Below are 22,294 nucleotides of genomic sequence, written 5' to 3' on the forward strand. Positions count from 1 at the left end.
AGCGCACTGGATAGCTTTGAGTGCACTGGATAGCTTTGAGTGCACTGGATAGCTTTGAGCACACTGGATAGCTTTGAGTGCACTGGATAGCTTTGAGCACACTGGATAGCTTTGAGCGCACTGGATAGCTTTGAGCACACTGGATAGCTTTGAGTGCACTGGATAGCTTTGAGCACACTGGATAGCTTTGAGCACACTGGATAGCTTTGAGTGCACTGGATAGCTTTGAGTGCACTGGATAGCTTTGAGCACACTGGATAGCTTTGAGTGCACTGGATAGCTTTGAGCACACTGGATAGCTTTGAGTGCACTGGATAGCTTTGAGCGCACTGGATAGCTTTGAGCACACTGGATAGCTTTGAGCACACTGGATAGCTTTGAGCGCACTGGATAGCTTTGAGTGCACTGGATAGCTCTGAGTGCACTGGATAGCTCTGAGTGCACTGGATAGCTTTGAGCGCACTGGATAGCTTTGAGCGTGCTATCAAATTTGATGTAAAATTCAATCCAAATTAGAACTTTTGACGTCACTTTGTAATTGAGCGCATTGAGTGCAGAAACGATGTTAAAATGTTTGGATAGGGCATTCTCTAGGTTGCAGGTACAGGGGCAGGTACAGATCGGTGACCACCCCCACAGGAGGGGTTTGGTGTCCGCTCTCAGGGGAGGCTCTGAAAGCAGTGTTCTGCTCGACTTAGAGAGGAAAGCGGAAGTTGAGAAACATCTGTGGTGGGTAGTGGGCCGTGACTGCGAGGAACAGACAAACATCCGGCCCACCATGTCCCATGAGAGCGTGCTCTCTCTCTCACTGGCACTTGGACACGGCACCGGGGATGGGCTGCGACAAGCGGATCGAGCCGTAGTTGCGTTTGCTACAGGACAGCTCGGAGATGGCAAATCCTGCGGTGAAAACCTTGGCGACATGGCTCCTGCTGATGGCAATGGCAGCTGATGGTGAGTGTGAGGGAGGGGTGTCTGGGCAAGGGTAGCTCGGAGAGGCCTGGCAGCAGAGAGTGTGGAGACTAGAACTGTGCACGGTGCTCCGGGTGTGGTCCAACTGAGGGATATGGAGACCAGGACCGTGCACAGTGCTCCGAGTGTGGTCTAACCGAGGGATATGGAGACCAGGACCGTGCACAGTGCTCCGAGTGTGGTCTAACCGAGGGATATGGAGACCGGGACTGTGCACAGTGCTCCGGGTGTGGTCTAACCGAGGGATATGGAGACCAGGACTGTGCACAGTGCTCCGGGTGTGGTCTAACCGAGGGATACGGAGACCAGGACTGTGCACAGTGCTCCGGGTGTGGTCTAACCGAGGGATATGGAGACCAGGACTGTGTACAGTGCTCCGGGTGTGGTCTAACCGAGGGATATGGAGACCAGGACTGTGCACAGTGCTCCGAGTGTGGTCTAACCGAGGGATATGGAGACCAGGACTGTGTACAGTGCTCCGGGTGTGGTCTAACCGAGGGATATGGAGACCGGGACTGTGCACAGTGCTCCGAGTGCGGTCTAACCGAGGGATATGGAGACCAGGACTGTGTACAGTGCTCCGGGTGTGGTCTAACCGAGGGATATGGAGACCGGTACTGTGCACAGTGCTCCGGGTGTGGTCTAACCGAGGGATATGGAGACCAGGACTGTGCACAGTGCTCCGGGTGTAGTGTAACCGAGGGATATGGAGACCAGGACTGTGCACAGTGCTCCGGGTGTGGTCTAACCGAGGGATATGGAGACCGGGACTGTGCACAGTGCTCCGGGTGTGGTCTAACCGAGGGATATGGAGACCAGGACCGTGCACAGTGCTCCGGGTGTAGTGTAACCGAGGGATATGGAGACCAGGACTGTGCACAGTGCTCCGGGTGTGGTCTAACCAAGGGATATGGAGACCAGGACTGTGTACAGTGCTCCGGGTGTAGTGTAACCGAGGGATATGGAGACCAGGACTGTGCACAGTGCTCCGGGTGTGATCTAACCGAGGGATATGGAGACCAGGACTGTGCACAGTGCTCTGGGTGTGATCTAACCGAGGGATATGGAGACCAGGACTGTGCACAGTGCTCTGGGTGTGATCTAACCGAGGGATATGGAGACCAGGAATGCGTACAGTGCTCCGGGTGTGGTCTAACCGAGGGATATGGAGACGAGGACTGTGCACAGTGCTCCGAGTGTGGTCTAACCGAGGGATATGGAGACGAGGACTGTGCACAGTGCTCCGGGTATGGTCTAACCGAGGGATATGGAGACCAGAACTGTGCACGGTGCTCCGGGTGTGGTCTAAACAAGGGATATGGAGACCAGGACTGTGTGTTCCGGGTGTGCCTCACCCTGGTTTGGAGAAGGAACATGATTTCGCATTCACTGCACTCTCTGGGCTGGCAAGCCACTGTCACTGATAGAAAACAGATCTGAAAATCGATGCCACGACTCGATGGTCACAGGCTTTGAAGGAACTCAGAGGGCTAATCAATTCTCAGCTTCTATCAAGTCTTGATTACACTACATTTGGAGCATAGTACAGAGATCTGGTCTCCATGTACCGTGTTCAGGTCTCACTTGGAGCATAGTGTACAGTTCTAGTCTCCATATCCTGTGTTTAGACCACACTCAGAGCACTGTGCACAGTTCTAGTCTCCATATCCTGTGTTTAGACCACACTCGGAGCACTGTGCACAGTTCTGGTCTCCATATACCTTGGTTAGACCACACTTGGTCCCCTGTGCATAGTTCCGTTCTCCAGATAGCTTTTTTAGACCACATCCGGAGCACTGTGCACAGTCCTGGTCTCCATATCCCTCAGTTAGACCACACCCGGAGCACTGCGCACAGTCCTGGTCTCGATAACCCTCGGTTAGATTACACCCGGAGCAGTGTGCACTGTCCTGGTCTCCATATCCCTCGGTTAGACCACACCCGGAGCACTGTGCACAGTCCTGGTCTCCATAGCCCTCGGTTAGGCCACATTCGGAGCACTGTGCAAAGTCCTGGTCTCCATAGCCCTCGGTGAGACCACATTCGGAACACTGTGCACAGTCCTGGTCTCCATATCCCTCGGTTAGACCACACCCGGAGCACTGTTCACAGTCCTGGTCTCCATATCCCTCGGTTAGACCACACCTGGAGCACTGTGCAAAGTCCTGGTCTCCATAGCCCTCGGTTAGACCACAATCGGAACACTGTGCACAGTCCTGGTCTCCATAGCCCTCGGTTAGTCCACACCCGGAGCACTGTGCACAGTCCTGGTCTCCATATCCCTCGGTTAGTCCACACCCGGAGCACTGTGCACAGTCCTGGTCTCCATATCCCTCGGTTAGACCACACTCGGAGCACCGTGCACAGTCCTGGTCTCCGTATCCCTCGGTTAGACCACACCCGGAGCACTGTGCACAGTCCGGTTCTCCATATCCCTCGGTTAGACCACACCCGGAGCACTGTGCACAGTCCTGGTCTCCATATCCCTCGGTTAGACCACACTCGGAGCACCGTGCACAGTCCTGGTCTCCGTATCCCTCGGTTAGACCACACCCGGAGCACTGTGCACAGTCCTGGTCTCCATATCCCTCGGTTAGACCACACCCGGAGCACTGTGCACAGTCCTGGTCTCCATATCCCTCGGTTAGACCACACCCGGAGCACTGTGCACAGTTCTGGTCTCCATATCCGTCGGTTAGACCACACCCGGAGCACTGTGCACAGTCCTGGTCTCCATATCCCTCGGTTACACTACACCCGGAGCACTGTGCACAGTCCTGGTCTCCATATCCCTCGGTTAGTCCACACCCGCAGCAATGTGCACAGTCCTGGTCTCCATATCCCTCGGTTAGACCACACCCGGAGCACTGTGCACAGTCCTGGTCTCCATATCCCTCAGTTAGACCACACCCGGAGCACTGTGCACAGTCCTGGTCTCCATATCACTCGGTTAGACCACACCCGGAGCACTGTGCACAGTCCTGGTCTCCATATCCCTCGGTTACACCACACCCGGAGCACTGTGCACAGTCCTGGTCTCCATATCCCTTGGTTAGACCACACCCAGAGCACTGTGCACAATCCTAGTCTCCATATCCCTCAGTTAGACCACACCCAGAGCACTGTGCACAGTCCTGGTCTCCATATCCCTCTGTTAGACCACACTCAGAGACCCTCTGACAGCGCAGCACTCCCTCTGCATTGACCCTCCAACAGTGCAGCACTCTGTCAGTATTGACCCTCTGACAGTGCAGCGCTCCCTCAGCACTGACCCTCCGACAGTGCAGAGCTCCCTCAGTACTGACCCTCTGACAGTATAGCACCCCTCCTTACTGACCCTCCAACAGTGCAGCACTCCCTCGGTACTGACCCTCCGACAGTGCAGCACTCCCTCGGCACTGACCCTCCAACAGTGCAGCAGTCCCTCACTCCTGACCTTCTGACAGTGCAGCACTCCCACAGTACTGACTCTCTGACAGTGCAGCACTCCCTCAGTACTGACCCTCCGACAGTGCAGGTATAGCTCTCATCCACCCTTTGCAGCGCTGTTCCCATTTACTGCATTCAGATCACAGGTAACCAACTCAAAGTGACACTGGTCCAGATAAACTGTGCGGTCCTGTGCTAGATTCTCACAGTGCTGCTCAGGGATACACAGCCATCAGGGTCTGAAAGGATGCACCGTTCACAGGTCAGGGGCTGAACTAAACACGCCCTCCATCAGCTTCTGTCTTGTCCTGTGTTAGCCTCACTACCTCCGGGCCCCTGCATCTCATCATTGCCATTCTGTTCCCAGGGCCTGTGTTGGAAGAAGAGTCACATTGGACTCGAAACGTTAACTCTGTTTCTCCCTCCAAAGTCACTGTCAGACCTGCGGAGTTTTTACAGCACTTTTGGTTTTTATTGCAGCAACGCACATCCCCACTCACCAGGTGGATGGATGGGATTGAGGGATATGGGAGAAGGTGGGTGGGATTGAGGGATATGGGAGAAGGTGGGTAGGATTGAGGGATATGGGAGAAGGTGGGTGGGATTGAGGGATATGGGAGGAGGTGGGTGGGTGGGATTGAGGGATATGGGAGGAGGTGGGTGGGTGGGATTGAGGGACATGGGAGGAGGTGGGTGGGTGGGATTGAGGGATGAGGGAGGAGGTGGGTGGGATTGAGGGATATGGGAGGAGGAGGGTGGGTGGATGGGATTGAGCGATAAGGGAGAAGGTGGGTGGGATTGAGGGATAAGGGAGAAGGTGGGTGGGATTAAGGGATATGGGAGGAGGTGGGTGGGTGGGATTAAGGGATATGGGAGGAGGTGGGTGGGTGGGATTGAGGGATATGGGAGGAGGTGGGTGGGTGGGATTGAGGGACATGGGAGGAGGTGGGTGGGTGGGATTGAGGGATGAGGGAGGAGGTGGGTGGGATTGAGGGATATGGGAGGAGGAGGGTGGGTGGGTGGGATTGAGGGATATGGGGAGAAGGTGGGTGGGTGGGATTGAGGGATATGGGGAGAAGGTGGGTGGGTGGGATTGAGGGAATAGGGAGAAGGTGGGTGGGATTGAGGAATATGGGAAGAGGTGGGTGGGTGGGATTGAGGGATAAGGGAGAAGATGGGCGGGATTGAGGAATATGGGAGGAGGTGGGTGAGTGGGATTGAGGTTTATAGGGAGAAGGTGGATGGGTGGGATTGAGGGATATGGGAGAAGGTGGGTGAGTGGGATTGAGGGATATGGGGAGAAGGTGGATGGGTGGGATTGAGGGATATGGGAGAGGGTGGGTGAGTGGGATTGAGGGATATGGGAGAAGGTGGATGGGTGGGATTGAGGGATATGGGAAGAGGTGGGTGGGTGGGATTGAGGGATAAGGGGAGAAGGTGGGTGAGTGGGATTGAGGGATATGGGGGGAAGGTAGATGGGTGGGATTGAGGCATATGGGAGAAGGTGGATGGGTGGGTTTGTGGGATATGGGACAAAATGGATGGGTGGGATTGAGGGATAAGGGAGAAGGTGGGTGGGATTGAGGGATATGGGAGGAGGTGGGTGGGTGGGATTGAGGAGTATGGGGAGAAGGTGGATGGGTGGGATTGAGGGATATGGGACAAAGTGGATGGGTGGGATTGAGGGATATGGGAGTTGGATGGGTGGAACTGAGGGATAAGGGAGAAGGTGGGTGGGATTGAGGGATATGGGAGGAGGTGGGTGGGTGGGATTGAGGGATATGGGGAGAAGGTGGGTGGGATTGAGGGATAAGGGAGAAGGTGATTGGGTGGAATTGATTTTGACACTTTCACATCCACAAACACACACATTTACAAGCTCACAACCACACAGATGCACACACACTGACACACTTGCACTCACATACACTGACACAAACACTCTCACAATGACCCACAAACACACGCACTGATACTCTCAAACTCACATACACTGACACAAACACACACACATACACAACACACACACACACATAAAACACATACATACACACACACATTCTCACACACACACACGATCTCACACTCACAAAGATGCACAAACTGACATCCACGTATTCACATACACTGATACAAACACACACACAAACACACACACTCACACTCACACTCACACAGATACACAAACTGACATTCTCACACTCACACAGGCACACACACATGTACACATGGGTGTATGCACACTCTCAGACACAAAGACAAAAGGATACACACATGTAAAAACTGTCTCTCACACACAAACGCACACACACACAAATGCAGACACACACTCAGATACACACACCCACAGTTTCTCATACACAGAAACACACAGACAGATGCACTCTCATAAACAGACAGGCAAACACACAGAAACACACACGCACATATTCATACACAAATGCACACACACACTCACACACAGATAGATTCACACACATACACGCACGCACACACACACACAGACACTCACACACACATAGATTCACACTCACACACAGACACATGGACACAAATAGACACACACACACAGATACACTCACACTCCAGAAAAGTAATAAAAAGAAAAACAGGAAGTTGATTGGATACAAAGCTCCACAGGCAAAGACAACAGCATTTTCCAAACCCATGATCCAAAACTCAAGGGACTGAAAGACCTTCGCACCTCCTGAGTGCACACATCCTGTCTCAAGTGGGACACCTGCTCATAAGATTTCCATCCAGTGCACACACAGACACATACACGCACAGTAACACACACACACACATACAGTAACATGGACACACACACACAGGCATACAGAGCAACTTACACGCACATACACACACAGGCACACAGGGAAACATACATACACACACACACACACACACACACACAGTAACATGGACACACACACACAGACACACAGAGCAACATACACACACATACACACACAGGCACACAGAGAAACATACATACATACACACACACACACACACACACACACACAATTGCCAGTGAGAGACACAGTCCACAAGAGCAAGCACCTTTTGTGATTCTTCCCCACTGAAGCCAGAGGTACTAAGGCCATTAAGACCCGTCACTGCAAGCTGTGGGTGAGAACAGCACCAGAGCGCAGACGTTGCACCTGGGTTTATGCTGAAAGATAGAACTCAGATCTCACGTGCCAGGCACTGTTATCCACAGGGTCCCTGGGGGCGGTGGGGAGAGGCTGAGTGAGATGGCAGGCACGATTTTGAGGCTGATAAAGACACACAGCTGCTCTGAAAAAGGACCTGAAACTGCGGCACCATCGAGCTGTGAGCTCAACTCAGGGCTCCATTCAGTCAGCTCACTCCTTAGCACTGTCATCTCGGAGTAAGGAAGGCAGGTTCGATTCCCATTCCAGAGGCATGAGCCCCAAAACCCAAGCTGACACTTCTAGTGCCAGTACTGAGGGAGCGCTGCACTGTCGGAGGGTCAGTACTGAGGGAGCGCTGCACTGTCGGAGGGTCAGTACTGAGGGAGCGCTGCACTGTCGGAGGTTCAGTACTGAGGGAGTGCTGCACTGTCGGAGGGTCAGTACTGAGGGAGCGCTGCATTGTCGGAGGGTCAGTACTGAGGGTGTGCCGCACTGTCGGAGGGTCAGTACTGAGGGAGTGCTGCGCTGTCGGAGGGTCAGTATTGAGGGAGTGCTGCACTGTCAGAGGTTCAGTACTGAGAGAGCGCTGCACTGTCGGATGGTCAGTACTGAGGGAGTGCTGCGCTGTCGGAGGGTCAGTACTGAGGGAGTGCTGCACTGTCGGAGGGTCAGTACTGAGGGAGTGCTGCACTGTCAGAGGGTCAGTACTGAGGGAGTGCTGCACTGTCGGAGGGTCAGCACTGTGGGAGCGCTGCACTGTCGGAGGGTCAGTACTGAGGGAGCGCTGCACTGTCGGAGGGTCAGCACTGTGGGAGCGCTGCACTGTCGGAGAGTCAGTACTGAGGGAGCGCTGCACTGTCGGAGGGTCAGCACTGTGGGAGCGCTGCACTGTTGGAGGGTCAGTACTGAGGGAGTGCTGCACTGTCGGAGGGTCAGTACTGAGGGAGTGCTGCCCTGTCGAAGGGGCAATACTGGCAGAGTGCTGCACTGTCGGATGGTTAGTCTTTGATAAGATGTCAAACTCAGGCCCCTCCCCATCACTCTCAAGTAAACCTCAGAATCATAGAGTTTTAACAGCACAGAAGGAGTCCATTCGGCCCATCGTGTCTGTACCAGCTCTGCGAATGAGCATTATGACTGTGCATTTCTCCTGCCTTTTCCCCGTACCCCTGCACATTGTTTCTGTTTAAATAATCATCCCACGCCCTGTTGAATGCCTCGATTGAACCTGCCTCCACCACACTGCCCAGCAGTGCATTCCAGACCCCAACCACTCGCTGTGTGAAAAGCTTTTTTCTCACGTCACATTTGCCTCTTTGGCAAATCACTTTAAATCTGTGCCCTCTCATTCTCGATCCCTTTTTTGGAGAAGTAAGTGGGCGTGTGGTAGGGGGTGGAAGGGGGTAGAGTGGGGGTGTGAGTGGGTGGGTGGTGCTCCCCAGTCTCATGGACCAACATTCACCTCTCAACTAACATCTTTAAAAAACTATTTAGATGTCAGCCCACGGCCTGTGAGATCTTTCTGGGTGCAACATGGTTACTGCATTTATCTAACCCCGTGCTGTACCTGTCCTGGGAGTGTTTGATGGGGACAGTGTAGAGGGAGCTTTACTCTATATCTAACCCCGTGCTGTACCTGTCCTGGGAGTGTTTGATGGGGACAGTGTAGAGGGAGCTTTACTCTGTATCTAACCCCGTGCTGTACCTGTCCTGGGAGTGTTTGATGGGGATAGTGTAGAGGGAGTTTTACTCTGTATCTAACCCCGTGCTGTACCTGTCCTGGGAGTGTTTGATGGGGACGGTGTAGAGGGAGCTTTACTCTGTATCTAACCCCGTGCTGTACCTGTCCTGGGAGTGTTTGATGGCGACAGTGTAGAGGGAGCTTTACACTGCTTTGAACAGATCTGGCGGTCTGAGGGGGGGGTTTGGGGCAGGTTATATGGGGTTATTTGGATCGCTTTTCCAATGAGCTGGTACAGGCGCTCTGGGCCCTGTGGCCTCTTCCTTTGCTGCCTGACTCTCCGCCTGTGTCCAGTCGTGGCATTGACCGATGGTCTTTGTTTACAGTGGGGGCCTTGACAGTTCTGAAAACCTCCGTGCGGGCGCAGATCGGGAGCCCGTTCCAGCTTGAGTGTGAGCTCGGCCCCAAGGAGTCCGTGACTTGGGAGTGGAGGTCCTACAATGGCTCCAACTGGCAACCACTGACCACCGTGGATGGTGACCAAACCTGGCAGAAAGTGACGAAGGAGAACATGGGAGTTTACCGTTGTCAGGACAAGCACTCCGGAAATTACTCTTGCGATTTCGGACTCCGCGTATACGGTGAGCAGCTCAATCCTTCGGCTGAGACGCTGGGTTGAGGGTTGGGGGGGGTGGAAGGGCGTTGGGGGGAATGCCAAGCTCCGGGGAGGGGGAGACTCGAGGAAACCACACCTATTTTTAAAAATCCTTTCACGGGGATGTGGGCGCCGCTGCCGGGCCCAGCATTTATTGCCCACCCCTAATTGCCCCTTGAGAAGGTGGGGGTGAGCTGCCTTCTTGAGCCGCTGCAGTCCCGTGTGGTGTAGGTACACCCACGGCGCTGTTAGGGAGGGAGCCCCAGGATTTTGACCCAGCGACAGTGAAGGAACGGCCGATATATTTCCGAGCCAGAGTGGGTGAGTGACTCAGAGGGGAACTTCCAGGTGGTGGTGTTCCCCCTGTGTCTGCTGCTGCCCTTGTCCCTCTAGAGGGTAGCGGTCGTGGGCTTGGAAGGTGCTGTCCTCAGGATGTGACAATGGGGCCAAGAGCAGGGTGGAAGATGGGGCCGTTGAGGGAGCGGCCGTTATTCGCTGCCAAGCTTGGGTTTCCAGGGGGTGGTAGATTTCATCTCCCCTCTTGTCGCGGACCATCGCGAGTGCCTCATGCTCCTGGCTACCCCAGTGCCACACACCCGCTGCCCGCCTGTTGCCACGCCCGCTTTCAGGCCCGCGCACCCTCTGCCCCTCAGGCCGATGTTGCCGCCCCTGTGGTGAAGCTTCTTTACTCAATGCCAAGGAGCAGGGAACGCGTGGAACCCCGTGGCAAGGGGTCCGCAACTGCCCAACGGCCGGAGATTAAAATTCCCCCAGCCTTTGTAAGGTGGGCCAGGTTAGAAACAGCTCCATGTTGTCCCTCACTGAGTGGCAAAGGGGCGAGAGGATGGTGGCGGGGTTGGGGGGGGCGAGTGTGGGTGTCAGAATGGATGGGGAGTGGGTGGGAAATAGGTGAGGAGTGGGTGGGGGAATGTGTGGGGAGTGGGTGGGGGAATTGTGTGGGGAGCGGGTGATGGGAGTGTTGGGTGGGGAGGGGGAGGGGGAATGGGTGGGGAGTGGGCGGGGGGGGTGGGTGGAGTAAGTGAGGGGGGATGGGTGGTGAGTGGGAGGGGGATGGGTGGTGGGATAGGTGGGGGAGTGAGTGGGGAGTGGATGGGGGATGGGTGGTGTAAAGCGTGGTGGTTGGGTGGGGGATGGGTGGTGTAATGCATGGGGGATGGGTGGGGAGTGGGTGGTGTAACGCATGGGGTTGGGTGGGGAGTGGGTGGGGGATGGGTGGTGTAATGCGTGGGGGTTGGGTGGGGGTTGGTTGGGAGTGGGTGGGGTAATGTGTGGGGTTGGGTGGGGAATGAGCGGGGGATGGGTGGAGTAATGCATGGGGGTTGGGTGGGGAATGAGCGGGGGATGGGTGGAGTAATGCATGGGGGTTGGGTGGGGAATGGGTGGGGGATGGGTGGTGGATGGGTGGTGTAATGTGTGGGGTTGGGTGGGGAGTGGGTGGGTGGTGGGTGGTGTAACGCATGGGGGTTGGGTGGTGTAATGTGTGGGGGTTGGGTGGGGGATGGGGGGTGTAATGTGTGGGGAGTGGGTGGGGGATGGGTGGTGTAATGTGTGGGGTTGGGTGGGGAGTGGGTGGGGGATGAGTGGTGTAATGTGTGGGGGTTGGGTGGGGTGTGGGTGGGGGATGGGTGATGTAATGTGTGGAGTTGGGTGGGAAGTGGGTGGGGGATGGGTGGTGTAATGTGTGGGGGTTGGGTGGGGAGTGGGTGGGGGATGGGTGGTGTAATGTGTGGGGGTTGGGTGGGGTGTGGGTGGGGGATGGGTGATGTAATGTGTGGAGTTGGGTGGGGAGTGGGTGGGGGATGGGTGGTGTAATGTGTGGGAGTTGGGTGGGGGGTGGGTGGTGTAATGCATGGGGGTTGGGTGGGGTGTGGGTGGGGGATAGGTGGTGTAATGTGTGGGGGTTGGGTGGGGAATGTGTGGGGGATGGATGGTGTAATGCGTGGGGGTTGGGTGAGGAATGGGTGGGGGGTGGGTGGTGTAATGCATGGGGGTTGGGTGGGGAGTGGGTGGGGGATGGGTGGTGTAATGCGTGGGTGTTGGGTGGGGGATGGGTGGAGTAATGCGTGGGGGTTGGGTGGGGAGTGGGTGGGGGATGGGTGGTGTAATGCGTGGGGGTTGGGTGGGGGATGGGTGGAGTAATGCGTGGGGGTTGGGTGGGGAATGGGTGGGGGATAGGTGGTGTAATGTGTGGGGGTTGGGTGGGGAGTGGGTGGGGGATGGGTTGTGTAATGCGTGGGGTTTGGGTGGGGAATGGGTGGGGGATGGGTGGTGTAATGCGTGGGTGGTTGGGTGGGGAGTGGGTGGGGGATGGGTGGTGTAATGCGTGGGGGTTGGGTGGGGAGTGGGTGGGGGATGGGTGGTCTAATGCATGGGGGTTGGGTGGGGAGTGGGTGGGGGATGGGTTGTGTAATGCGTGGGGTTTGGGTGGGGAGTGGGTGGGGGATGGGTTGTGTAATGTGTGGGGTTGGGTGGGGAGTGGGTGGGGGATAGGTGGTGTAATGCGTGGGGGTTGGGTGGGGAGTGGGTGGGGGATGGGTGGTGTAATGCGTGGGGGTTGGGTGGGGAGTGGGTGGGGGATGGGTGGTGTAATGCGTGGGGGTTGGGTGGGGTGTGGGTGGGGGATGGGTGGTGTATTGCGTGGGGGTTGGGTGCGGAGTGGGTGGGGGATGGGTTGTGTAATGCGTGGGGGTTGGGTGGGGAATGGGTGGCGGATGGGTGGTGTAATGTGTGGGGGTTGGGTGGCGAGTGGGTGGGAATGGCTGGTCATTGAGAGATGTTAGGATTTCAGACCCATTTTGTCCCTTTGGAGAGGCGTCTTGGGCGCAGTGTTCACTCTGGGCCAGATCGAGTTTGATGCCTTCAATCCTCATGATGCACAATTAAGAACGGAAGTTCGAGTTTAGTCATCGGACCCTATTGTTTACACTGATCTCCAATTGGCTTGCGCTGGTTTTTACCTTGTGTGATTGGACAAAAATTTTGCCTTAAATTCTCAGTGGAATTTGTGGAATGTCTACGAGATGGCTTTTTGGAGCAGCTTGTGGTGGAGCCCACTAGGGAACAGGCAATTCTAGATTGAGTGATGAGTAATGAGGCAGATTTGATAAGGGAGCTTAAGGTGAAGGAACCCTTAGGAGGAAGTGACCATAATATGATAGAATTTACCCTGCAATTTGAGAGGAAAAAGCTGGAATCAGATGTAACGGTATTACAGTTGAATAAAGGCAACTATAGAGGCATGAGGGAGGAGCTGGCCAGAATTGACTGGGAGATGAGCCTAGCAGGAAAGACAGTGGAACAGCAATGGCAGGAGTTTCTGGGAGTAATTTGGGAGACACAGCAAAAATTCATCCCTAGGAAGAAGAAGCATACTAAAGGGAGGACGAGGCAACCATGGCTGACAAGGGAAGTCAGGGACAGCATAAAAGCTAAAGAGAAAGCATACAATGCGGCGAAGAGCAGTGGGAAACCAGGGGATTGGGAAGCCTACAAAGACCAACAGAGGACAACTAAAAAAGAAATAAGGAGGGAGAAGATTAAATATGAGGGTAAACTAGCCAGTAATATAACAAAAGATTGCAAGAGTTTTTTTTAGATATCTAAAGGGTAAGAGAGAGGCAAAAATGGACATTGGGCCGCTGGAAAATGACGCTGGAGAAGTAGTAGTGGGGAACAAAGAAATGGCGGAGGAACTGAATAGGTACTGTGCATCAGTCTTCACGGTGGAAGACACAAGTAACATCCCCAAAGTTCAAGAGAGTTGGGGGGCAGAGGTGAGTATGGTGGTCATTACCAAGGAGAAGGTGCTAGGAAAACTGAAAGGTCTGAAAGTGGATATATCACCTGGACCAGATGGATTACACCCCAGAGTTTTGATGGAAATAGCTGAAGAGTTAGTGGAGGCATTAGTGGTGATCTTTCAGGAATCACTCAAGTCAGGGAGGGTCCCAGAGGACTGGAAAATCGCTAATGTAACCCCCCTGTTTAAGAAGGGAGTGAGGCAAAAGATGGGAAATTACAGGTCGATTAGCCTGACCTCGGTCGTTGGTAAGATTTTAGAATCCATTATTAAGGATAAGATTTCAGAATACTTGGAAGTGCATGGTAAAATAGGGCAAAGTCAGCATGGTTTCATCAAGGGGAGGTCATGCCTGACAAATCTGTTAGAATTCTTTGAGGAGGTAACGAGTAGGTTAGACAAAGGAGAGCCAATGGATGTTATCTACTTGGACTTCCAGAAGGCCTTTGACAAGGTGCCGCATAGGAGGCTGCTCAGTAAGATAACAGCCCATGGCATTAGAGGCAAGGTACTAGCATGGATAGAAGATTGGCTGTCTGGCAGGAGGCAGAGAGTGGGGATAAGGGGGTCCTTCTCAGGATGGTGGCCGGTGACTAGTGGAGTTCCGCAGGGGTCAGTGTTGGGACCATAACTTTTCACTTTATACATTAATGATCTAGATGAAGGAACTGAGGGCATCCTGGCTAAGTTTGCAGATGATACAAAGATAGGTGGAGGGACAGGTAGTATTGAGGAGGCGGGGAGGCTGCAGAAGGATTTGGACAGGTTAGGAGAATGGGCAAAGAAGTGGCAGATGGAATACAACATGGGGAAGTGTGAGGTCATGCACTTTGGTAGGAAGAATAGAGGCAAAGACTATTTTCTAAATGGGGAGAGAATTCAGAAATCTGGAGTGCAAAGGGACTTGGGAGTCCTAGTCCAGGATTCTCTTAAGGTTAACTTGCAGGTTGAGTCGGTAGTTAGGAAGGCAAATGCAATGTTGGCATTTATTTCGAGAGGACTAGAATATAAATGCAGGGATGTGCTTTATATGACTCTGGTCAGACCATATTTGGAATATTGTGAGCAATTTTGGGCCCTGTATCTCAGGAAGGATGTGCTGGCCCTGGAGAGGGTCCAGAGGAGGTTCACAAGAACGATCCCAGGAATGAAAGGCTTAACATATGAGGAATGTTTGAGGACTCTGGGTCTATACTCGATGGAGTTTAGAAGGATGAGGGGGGATCTGATTGAAACTTACAGAATACTGAAAGGCCTGGACATGGGGAAGATGTTTCCATTAGTAGGAGAGACTAGGACCCGAGGGCACAGCCTCAGAGTAAAGGGAAGACCTTTTAGAACAGAGATGAGGAGAAACTTCTTTAGCCAGAGAGTGGTGAATCTATGGAATTCATTGCCACAGAAGGCTGTGGAGGCCAGGTCATTGAGTGTATTTAAGACCGAGATAGATAGGTTCTTGATTGGTAAGGGGGTCGAAGGTTACGGGGAGAAGGCGGGAGGATGGGGTTGAGAAACTTATCAGCCATGACTGAATGGCGGAGCAGACTCGATGGGCTGATTGGCCTAATTTCTGCTCCTATGTCTTATGGTCTTATGGAAACATTGGTGTAAAAACAAGTGTAAATTTTGGTGTAATTTCCAACATTGACCTGGAGCAAGGAAATCGGGGGCCAAAATCTTTGTTTTGACCAAAGACGAGCACAAGGCGAAGGGGCCGGCCAGGTTGAGTTAGGCGGGATGGCGGGGATGGGGGGGTGGGTGGGGAGGAGGGGGAGGCGGAGGGGGAGGGAGGGAGGGGTCCCAGAAATCTCAGGTGACAGGATGCGTGGGCGTCAGAGATGGGCCGATGAGTCTCGATTTCAGTGCAGCGAGGAGGTAGTGTTTGTGGGGTGGGTGGGATGAGGGGGGTGGGGGAGGTGGGGGGTGGGGTGGTGGAGAAGTGGGGAGAAGGGGGGGTGGGAGTTTTGAAGTAGGGTTGAGAGAGGAATGTTCAGGGCAATGATATTGATAAGGTGCAAAGAGGGGATAGAAGGAGGCAAGATGGCGATTGACTGTTGGAGCTATAGGGCTGCAACGTCTGAGCTCCAGGGTGATGTATCTTGCAGGGGGGTTGGGAGTAGCCCAAAGATGCACTGGGGAACAATCCCCCACCCCCACCCCCACTCCGGACCCTGGGAGGTTCCCGGGTAAGGATTACACGGCAATTGCCCGGGAAGGGCAAACTTCCGATGGGCTTTTCCCTGCACTGGAAACCATCCAAAATGGTGATATGAATCACAAATTTGAGATTCTTCTGACTATCTTATATCAATAGTTACCCAGAAGAAGTTAGTAATGTTGAAACCACGTGTAGCTTCTGAGTAACTGCTGTACATGCTCACACCAACCCCCCACCCCCCCAACAGGACTCCCCTTAATCCCCTGAATCCCCAGGGGACTCCCCCTCCGCCACCCAATTACTCCCCAACCCCATGGGACACCCCCAGCCCTGCTCCATGGGACTCCCCCCTCCATGGGACTCCCCCACCTCTCCCATGGGATTTTGCCCCCCCATGGGACATACCCCCCCACCCACCCCCCCCCCCCCCCCCTCCATGGGACTCCCACGCTCATGGGAGCACCCTCACATAGGACTCCCCCCTTGGGACACACCCGCCCACCTCCACCCACCAGGGGCCTCCAGGGGACTGCCCCCCAGGGGACTGCCCCACCCACGGGAACCTCCCCCCCCCTCCCAAACGGGACACCCCCACACCCCATTCCATCTGTCTATCTTAGCCTTGAATCTACTTACTGACCCAACCTCTACAACCCTCTGCAGTAAAGAATTCCACAGATTGACTACTCTCTGAGAGAAGAAATTCCTCCTCATCTGTGTCTTAAATGGGCGACCCCTTACTCTGAGATTATCCCCTCTGGTCCTAGACTCTCCCACAAGGGGAAACAACCTCTCAGCATCTACCCTGTCAAGCCCCCCTAAGAATCTTATATGTTTCACCTCTCACTCTTCTAAACTCCAATGAGTACGGATTCAACCTCCTCAACCTCTCCTCATAAGAAAATCCATCCATCCTTAGAATCAACCTAATGAACCTTCTCTGGACTGCCTCCAATGCCAGTTTATCTTTCCTTAGATAAGGGGAACAAAACTGTTCATAGTACTCTAGGTGTGGTCTAACTAGCGCCTTGTATGGTTTTAGCAAGACTTCCCTATTTTTATGCTCCATTCCCTTTGAAATAAAGGCCAACATTCCATTTGCCTTCCCTATTACCTGTTGAACTTGTATGTTAGCTTCTTGGGATTCATGCACGAGGACCCCCAAATCCCTCTGTGCTGCAGCTTTCTGCAGCCTTTCTCCATTTAAGTAATATTCAGCTCCGCTATTCTTCCTGCCAAAGTGCATAACCTATCATTTTCCCACATTATATTCCATCTGCCAAGTTTTTTTCCACTCACTTAACCTGTCTATATCCTTCCATAGACTCTTTGTGTCATCCTCACCACTTACCTTCCCACCTATTTTCGTGTCATCTGCAAACTTGGCAATAGTATATTCACCTCCCTCATCCAAGTCATTAATATATATTGTATATAACTGTGGCATCGGCACTGATCCCCATGCCACTCCACTCCACTCCACTCCACTCCAGGATGCCATCCTGAAAAAGCCCCCCGTATCCCAACTCTCTGTCTTCTATTAGTTAGCCAATCCTCTATCCATGCTAATATACTACCCCCAACACCATGGGCTCTTATCTTATTAAGTAACCTTATGTGCGGTACTTTATTGAACGCCTTTTGGAAATCCAAATATATTACATCTACTGGTTCCCCTTTATCTATCCTGCTTGTTACCTCCTCACAGAATTCTAATAAATTTGTCAGGCATGATTTCCCCTTCACGAAGACATGCTGACTCTGCTTGATTAGATTATGTATTTCGAAATGCTCTGCTATTACATCCTTTATAATGGACTGCAACATTTTCCCAATGACAGATGTTAAGGTAACTGACCTATGGTTACCTGTTTTCTGTCTCCCTCCCTTTTTGAATAAGGGTGCTACATTGGCAGTTTTCCAAACCTCTGGGACTTTTCCAGAATCTAAGGATTCTTGGAAGATGACTACCAGTGCATCCACTATCTCTGCCACAGCTATTTTCTTTAATATCCTAGGATGCAACCCATCAGGTCCAGATGGCTTTTTGGCCTTTAGCCCCATTAGTTCCCCTAGTACTTTTTTATAGTGATGGTTATTGTATTTATTTCCTCCCCACAATTTGCGCCAGTAGCCGGAAGATGGGGGGATCAGCTGGATTTTCAGGTAAGGCCTGTCAAGCGGGGCAGCAAATCCGACTCAATTGTCACTCCATCAGAAGTGGCGGCCCATGGTGTCTCTGGGGGGGTCAGGGCAGGTTGGAAGAGTCATGGAGGCAGGGGAGGAGGCTATTCGGCCCCTCGAAGCTGCTCCACCGCTGAACGAAATCATGGCTGATCTCTCGCCAAACCCCAGGGCCTCCACCTAGGCCCAAATCCCTTAACATCTTTGACAAACGCGGAGGTCTCAACCTCCACGGGAATGCATATTATTTAAATGGAGAGAGATTGCAGAGCTCTGAGGGATCTGGGTGTCCTGGTACATGAATCACAAAAAGTTGGTATGCAGATACAGCAAGCGATTGGGAAGGCAAATGGAGTGTGGTCGCCCTTTGTGAGGGGGAATGGAATTAAAAACAGGAATATTTTGCCACAGTTGTGTCTGGCGTTGGTGAGACCACATTTGGAGGACCGTGTACAGTTTTGGTCTCCTCATTTAAGAAAGGATAAAAATGAGTTAGAATGAGTTCAGAGGAGGTTCACTCAATTAATACCTGGGACTGGGAGGGGGGATTATCTTATGAGGAAAGGTTGGACAGGCTGGGGCTTGTACCCACTGGAGCTTAGAAGAATGAGAGGTGACCTTATTGGAACATATAAGACTCCTGAGGGGACTTAACAGGGTGGATGCGGAGAGGATGTTTCTCCTGGAGAGGGAGTCTAGAACGAGGGGGGGCACCATTTAAGAATAAGGAGTCTCCCACTTAAGATGGAGATGAGAAGAATTCTTTTCTCTCAGAGAATCATTAGTCTGTGGAACTCCATTCCCGGGAGGCAGAGTTAGTGAATATTTTTAAGGCAGAGGTAGGTAGATTCTTGACTAACAAGGGAGTCAAAGGTTATCGGGGGTAGGCGGGAATTGAGGTGGGGTTGAGGTTACAATCAGATCAGCCATGATCTTGTTGAAGGGCGGACCAGACTCGAGGGGCTGAGTGGCCTCCTCCTGCTCCTAATTGGTCTGTCCATATATGGACCACCCTTTGAGTACAAAGTGTTTCTTCATTTAAGTCCTGACAGGTCTGGTTGTATTTTATAGACCTTGACTTCCTTGTCCTAGGCTCCCTCGCCGGCAGAAGACAGTTAATCTCTAGCGTCCCCTATCCGATTTCCTTAATATCTTGAAAACTTTGTCAAATCAGTCCTGAGCCTTCTAAGTTCCAGGGAATAGGACCCCGGATTGTGTAAGTTCTCTTTGTAATTTAACTCTTGTGAGGGCATGTATCATTCTGGCAAATCGATGCTGTACTGAGTTTAAGATATCCTTCCTAAGGCATGGCTGAGAACTAATCACAGAACTGCCCCCTTAGATCTAAAGAGCAGATTCCATGAGCCCTTTTTCATTATTTGTTCTACCTAATCATGAGGTTTTAAGTATCTAAATTCCTGGACCCTTTCCCCCCGCCACTCCAAGTCTCTTTGGGTGTGAACTGTTTCTGTTTTTTTTTTACCACTCACTGACAGGGAGGTGGGTTTGAAGTGTGGGATTGAATTTCCAGCCAGGAAGCAGTTCATGATTACCGTCTCTCAGGAGAACCCAGCATTTCATGCTTAACCCTCTCTGACCTTTCCTCATCTCCCCGGGTCCAGAGTCACCGCAAAAATTCTTCAACATCAAGGAATCTGTGAAGAACATCATCCTGATGGTGGAGGGCGTGCTCCTTCTCAGCCTCGTTGTTATCCCAGGGACCATTCTGCTCCGAGAGGTGAGCTTCGCTCGTCACAGACACTTCCAGACCCTTTCAACAGAAAGGCTGCAGAATTGACAGCTCGGAGTGAGGTGTTAGTAACCTTCCCCCCTCTTACCGCTCAGTGACACACACAGGCTCTCACGGACACACACGCACTCACATGCACTCACACACACAGATACGCAGGCACGCACACACACACACACAAACAGGCAGGCACACACACACACACACATACACACACACAAACAGGCAGGCACACACACACACACACACACACACACAAACACATACAGATACACAAACAGGCAGGCACAAACACACAAATAGACAAACACACACATACGCACAACCAGGCAGGCACAAACACACACACACACACACACAAACAGGCAGGCACACACACACACACATACACACACACAAACAGGCAGGCACACACACACACACAAACACATACAGATACACAAACAGGCAGGCACAAACACACAAATAGATAAACACACACATACGCACAACCAGGCAGGCACAAACACACACACACACACACACACAAACAGGCAGGCACACACACATACACATACACACACACACATACACACACATATACACATACACACACACACATACACACACATATACACATACACACACACACATACACACACACACATACACACCCATATACACATACACACACACACATACACATACACATACACATACACAAACACACACACACACATACACATACACAAACAGGCAGGCACAAACACACACACACATACACACACACACAAACAGGCAGGCACAAACACATACACACATACACATACACAAACAGGCAGGCACAAACACACACACACACACACATACAAACACACACATACACACAAACAGGCAGGCACAAACACACACGCACATACACACTCACAAACACACACATTCACATGCGCACACATACAAACACACACGTACTCACACACACGCACACACAGACACATGCACATATACTCATCTGCACACACAAACACACACAGACATACACATGACTCACTCATATGCACACACAAGAAGGCAGCTCACCACCACCTTCTCAAGGGCAATTAGGGATAGGCAATAAATGCTGGCCCAGCCAGCGAGACCCACATCCTGTGACAGAATAAAAAAAACCACACGCTAACAAACATACACTCCCACACACACAACACACACACACACACACACAAACACACCAGGAAAAGACCAGCTTCAATTCGCTACCTTAACACTGCACTGCAGTAACTGCCCTAGGGTGTTTGACCCGATGCTGTACCTGTCCTGGGAGAGTTTGACGGGGACAGTGCAGAGGGAGCTTTACTCTGTATCTAACACCATGCTGTGCCTGTCCTGGGAGTGTTTAATGGGGACAGTGTAGAGGGAGCTTTACTCTATATCTAACCCCGTGCTGTACCTGTCCTGGGAGTGTTTAATGGGGACAGTGTAGAGGGAGCTTTACTCTGTATCTAACCCCGTGCTGCACCTGTCCTGGGAGTGTTTGATGGGGACAGTGTAGAGGGAGCTTTACTCTGTATCTAACCCCGTGCTGTACCTGTCCTGGGAGTGTTTGATGGGGACAGTGTAGAGGGAGCTTTACTCTGTATCTAACCCCGTGCTGTACCTGTCCTGGGAGTGTTTGATGGGGACAGTGTAGAGGGAGCTTTACTCTGTATCTAACCCCGTGCTGTACCTGTCCTGGGAGTGTTTGATGTGGACAGTGTAGAGGGAGATTTACTCTATATCTAACCCTGTGCTGTACCTGTCCTGGGAGTGTTTGATGGCGACAGTGTAGAGGGAGATTTACTCTGTATCTAACCCCGTGCTGTACCTGTCCTGGGAGTGTTTGATGGGGAGAGTGTAGAGGGAGCTTTACTCTGTATCTAACCCCGTGCTGTACCTGCCCTGGGAGTGTTTGATGGGGACAGTGTAGAGGGAGCTTTACTCTGTATCTAACCCCGTGCTGTACCTGTCCTGGGAGTGTTTGATGGGGAATGTTTACGCACTTTGCTGTGTAGATTGTTTCTGAATTTAATTGAAAAGCTTTTGTGTTAGAGTAATATTCATGTCCGGTTAACGACACTGGGGTCAGTAACATTGCCCTCCGTGTGTGTGTGTGTGTTTGGTTTGTCGCTCCCTCAGCAGGACTGCCCGCTGTCAGTAACTGGATCACTTGTCAATTTTTCTTCTGACAGAAATCTCAGAAAAGCTCGAGGGAGAAGATTCAGCGTTACAAGGAAGAGAATGAGAACCTGTACGAGGTACGAATTCTGCCTGTGAGACAGCCGCCTGTCCAGCTGCCTGTGTCCCGCATGATGTGACCAGACAGACGCCTGTCTAGGTGCCTGTCTCCCACACGATGTGAACCGGACAGACGTCTGCCTCGTCTGCTGCTCCGTGAGATCAGCCGGTTTGTCTGGCTCGCACCCCGAAAATATACTTTATTCTTAAACTTTGTAAAATTGCATTCCCAAA

At 52.4% G+C, this 22,294-nt stretch overlaps 1 protein-coding gene across 1 annotated transcript; it reads left to right on the forward strand.

The window, feature by feature from the left end:
* Positions 1-823: 823 nt before the first annotated feature.
* On the forward strand, positions 824-22,080 carry cd79a (CD79a molecule, immunoglobulin-associated alpha; the record flags this gene model as incomplete). Its single annotated transcript, XM_078537497.1, has 4 exons — positions 824-954; positions 9,630-9,884; positions 19,683-19,798; positions 22,015-22,080. Coding segments are annotated over exons 1-4 (501 nt in total), but the record flags the coding sequence as incomplete, so codon positions are not given.
* Positions 22,081-22,294: the final 214 nt, after the last annotated feature.

Source organism: Cetorhinus maximus, unplaced genomic scaffold, assembly GCF_964194155.1.
Source record: "Cetorhinus maximus unplaced genomic scaffold, sCetMax3.hap1.1 HAP1_SCAFFOLD_2475, whole genome shotgun sequence".
NCBI classification, from domain to species: Eukaryota; Metazoa; Chordata; class Chondrichthyes; order Lamniformes; family Cetorhinidae; genus Cetorhinus; species Cetorhinus maximus.